The 4,182-nt window shown below is 40.9% G+C and overlaps 1 protein-coding gene across 1 annotated transcript; it reads left to right on the forward strand.

Annotated features, from left to right (window-relative positions):
• The first annotated feature begins 1,155 nt into the window (after positions 1-1,155).
• LOC119821666 (trace amine-associated receptor 2) lies at positions 1,156-3,893 on the forward strand. Its single transcript, XM_038340813.1, has 2 exons — positions 1,156-1,179; positions 2,898-3,893. Exons 1-2 carry the CDS (start codon positions 1,156-1,158, stop codon positions 3,891-3,893), a joined length of 1,020 nt encoding a protein of 339 aa, XP_038196741.1.
• The last annotated feature ends 289 nt before the right edge of the window (positions 3,894-4,182 follow it).

Consider the following 4,182-nt stretch of genomic DNA (forward strand, 5'->3'; position numbering starts at 1 on the left):
ATGCAAATGATTAAAGATAAATTCTTAGGAATCTAACTTCTTTGCCATCATTTCAGTTGATATTTATAAATGTTTCCTTAAAAACATAAAAGTTCATTTTATGTTGCAATATAATTGAATTGTTGTGAATTACAAAACGTGTGGTTTTTGCTGTTGTTCTTTCTTCCTTATGAAAAGCTATTAGGAGAGGTCAAATCAAAAATCATTTATGTATTTCATTGGAATCAAACAGAATGAAAATGCGGAGTTTATTTCTAAAATGTCAGTAAGAACTTCCAGGAGACAGAAGATCAGTGAGCCCTTTAAATCCATTCAATGCTCCATTTTCCCACATATCTATCCAAGTTTACACCCATAGCAGCTGCCAAAACAGCTGAGGTCACTGAGAACCGGCATTGTTTCAACTCAAGCAGGTACCCGATGTCCCCCTTCCCCCTGCCGCCCCCAGCATTTGAAGTATATTTCTTTCCAAAGTTATCCAAACAGTGGGAAAGTGGGAAATGAGCTATCTTAAGTGAAAAGAAGACATACAAAACCATGAGCAGCTGTGACTAGGTGAGGAGATTTAAACCAAGGGTGTCTGAGAAGATATGAGTGCAGTTATGGGCGTTACTAAAAGAAATGATAATGGGGTCAAGCTGGTCTGGCCTTAAGAGCACTGAGCTGCATCCCAGACTAAGAGAGGAAAACAATGGATGGGGAAACCTCTGTGAGTATAAAATGGGATAGAAATATGAACTCTGACCATTCTGGTCATCCTAAAGTGAGAGGGGACACTTATCTTTTCTCCTTGAATCACTTGTCCCATCCATACCTGGTTGAAATTGAGAACAGCCAATAAATAAAGTAGTTCAACTTGACTATTGCAGCTTTTGGGTTATAGCTGCCTTTTAATATTCTTAGTGCTGTGGGTGATGAAAACATAGGAAAGCAGAGCCTCCTAAGAGGATGCAGGCACAGGTCAGGGTCACTTAAGCTGCTAAAGTTTCAGAATAACATGAGTCCCCCCGCCCCGCCTAACACATATCCAATGCCCTTGAGACGGATTGTTAAATTATAAAGAAGCACAATCCACATAGTTCCTGTCTTGTAGTTTAACAGCAGCATTCGGAGTCAGGAGAGAAGGGACAACATTTCTCCCACAGAGCAGCTACAATGGCATCTTTTGAAGCAGAGCAGGTATGTGGAGAAGGGATGTGAAGGGGAAGATGTGTGTTTTCTCTTCTTTGAGTGCTTGTTAAGTGCTTTGTCCGCACTGTAATGCAGTAGCATTGTTCACGCATTTTTTACCTTTGCATCATTGTTCCCTTTCCCATCTGTTTCCACGCAGAGACGAGATGTAAGAGTCTAGATTACTGAAGACGCAGGGCTTGCTGTGAATTTGCACTAAAAGGCAGATCAGTTTGAAACAAGACAATGTATGTTGCCTTTTGGCAATCTATCTTGTCTCCCAAGAAAAATATTTAGAACCTTGAAAAAGAGCAGGAGTTCTTTGTAAGGATCAATCGATTTGTTTAGTGCAGGTGTTCCCCTAAATGAAGCAGAGGTAGCTCAGGAGTAGAATGTGTACTCACTGTGAATAAGGCACGGGGTTGAATCCCCACTTCGAATAAAAATGAGGGGTAGCATAGGGTATCGAAAGAAAATTTTCTTATCATTATTTTAAAACCACTTCACTTTGAAAGTAAAAAGTTATCTGCGTAGAATATCTGTCTGTTATCTATCTATCCCATCTATCTCTCAATCCCTTCATATGTTATGCTTTCTTTACTTTAATTACTGGATTAAGAAATATACTATAAACACTGATTTCTTTGATGCTAAAAATAACTATAGTTTGAGAACTGATTGCATACACAATAGAAAAATGTGGGGAAAGGATTTTAGCAAAATTATTCCAAGGCTCAGGGATCACCATGGAAGAAGAGGATGCAGAAAGGTTTTAAGAGTCAAAGGCAATGAATGGCTACAGCGATACAGTGTTTTCCAGGCCCTGAGGCACACACTCCATTTCTTCTCTGCAGAGGGACCTGGTGTCCCAGAGTAGGAAGGAAAAGAGGAGTAACACTGCTTTAGATCCACTCCTTGATGGCAGCTGCTCCATCCCCTCCAGCTGCTTCAGTTACCGCAGTTAAAAGTAATCACTGCCAAGTCTGACATTTGCAGTTCCAGTGCCAGGACCCTCGCAGCGGAAGGAGAGAACCAGCTCCTGAAATGTGTCCTCCGACCTCCACTCTTTGATTAGAGTGGTGTGATGCTTGTAATACTTGGAGATTTGCTAAAGAGGACGGCTCTCCCAGATCATTAAGGGTACTTCAATAATTTTTCCACTTTAAAAACAACTTTAGTAAGAAAAAATCAAAGCATAGAAGAAATAGTAGAACATGTGAACTAGACTGTATTTACACAATATTTTGGGGCAACACACACACACACACACAGCAAGTCAAGTCTGATTGTGGACTCCAGTTTCATCTGGGGATGAGTGTATGAATTTTCTAGCAGTTATCTCTTCTCTCTATACACACAAGGAAGCTCAGAGTTAAGTCACTAATAAATTTATTACATTATCTTCCCCCTTCTCTTTTCTGTCTCCTTTCCTCTTCATCCTTTCTCCCCCTCTTCTTCAACTTCTTGATTACAGATCCTATTAGAGCAAAGTAGGAATGGATGGTAAAACTTGAGTCACCAAAAGTATAAAGTAAATCATTTTGATCTATTCTATTAGAATTCTATAAACCGTAAAGTTAACGAGAAAGACATGCCCTATATTTCGGCATAATTGTCTTCCTTGAGTCTGCTGTATTTTTTCTTGAATTGGCCCGTGAAAGCAGACCTAAGAATCAAGTGCTTGTCTAGTCTCTGCTAAAATCCCATGTGCTCCCTCTTTTATGTAGGAAGCCCTTGATTGTTCAGAATATGGAAATGGATCGTGCCCAGAAAATGAAAGGTCCCTAGGGGTCCGAGTTGCCATGTATTCATTTATGACAGGAGCCATATTCATCACAGTCTTCGGTAATCTGGCTATGATCGTTTCAGTTTCTTACTTCAAGCAGCTTCACACGCCGACTAACTTCCTCATCCTCTCTATGGCGGTCACCGACTTCCTGTTGGGATTCACCATCATGCCGTACAGTATGGTCAGGTCGGTGGAGAACTGCTGGTATTTTGGACTTACATTTTGCAAGATCCATTACAGCTTTGACCTGATGCTTAGCATAACCTCCATCTTCCATCTTTGCTCCGTGGCCGTCGATAGGTTTTATGCCATCTGTCACCCTTTGCATTACTGCTCCAAAATGACCATTCCAGTCGTTAAGCGTCTGCTGCTTGTATGCTGGTCACTTCCTGGAGCCTTCGCCTTTGGGGTAGTCTTCTCGGAGGCCTATGCTGACGGTATCGAAGGCTATGACATCTTGGTGGCATGTTCCAGTTCCTGTCCAGTCATGTTCAACAAGCTGTGGGGGACTACTTTGTTTGTGGCAGGCTTTTTTACTCCCAGCTCTATGATGGTGGGGCTTTACGGTAAAATTTTCGCGGTATCCAAAAAACATGCTCGTGCGATTGATAACTTGCCAGAAAATCAAAACAGTCAAATGAGGAAAGACAAAAAGGCCGCCAAAACTTTAGGAATAGTGATGGGCGTTTTTTTACTGTGTTGGTTTCCCTGCTTTTTCACCATTCTGCTAGACCCCTTTCTGAATTTCTCCACACCTGCAGTTCTATTTGACGCCCTAACGTGGTTTGGGTATTTTAATTCCACCTGTAATCCCTTAATTTATGGTTTCTTCTATCCCTGGTTTCGCAGAGCACTAAGGTACATTTTGCTGGGTAAAATATTCAGCTCACATTTCCATACTACTAATCTGTTCACTCAAAAAGAAACAGAATAGACTTGATCTGTGCTAGTGTACCACAGACTGGGACTCGGAGAAGGAGGCTGCTTCAAGGAGCTTAACAAGGGCAGAAGACCAGCAAGGAAGATCAAGAAGATGGCCAGGCCACTGCGAGGGGGGGAATGAGTAAGAACAAAGTAAAAAAAAAAAACAACTATATATACATGTATTCATATATGTGTGAATACAGATGTATGAAAATGCATAGTGTATAATAACAAATACTGAATAACAAAGGCATAACAAAATGTATGTAGGAACATCAACACTCTGTATGAGTTTACAC

The sequence above is a fragment of the Arvicola amphibius genome, chromosome 8 (genome assembly GCF_903992535.2).
Source record: "Arvicola amphibius chromosome 8, mArvAmp1.2, whole genome shotgun sequence".
NCBI lineage: Eukaryota > Metazoa > Chordata > Mammalia > Rodentia > Cricetidae > Arvicola > Arvicola amphibius.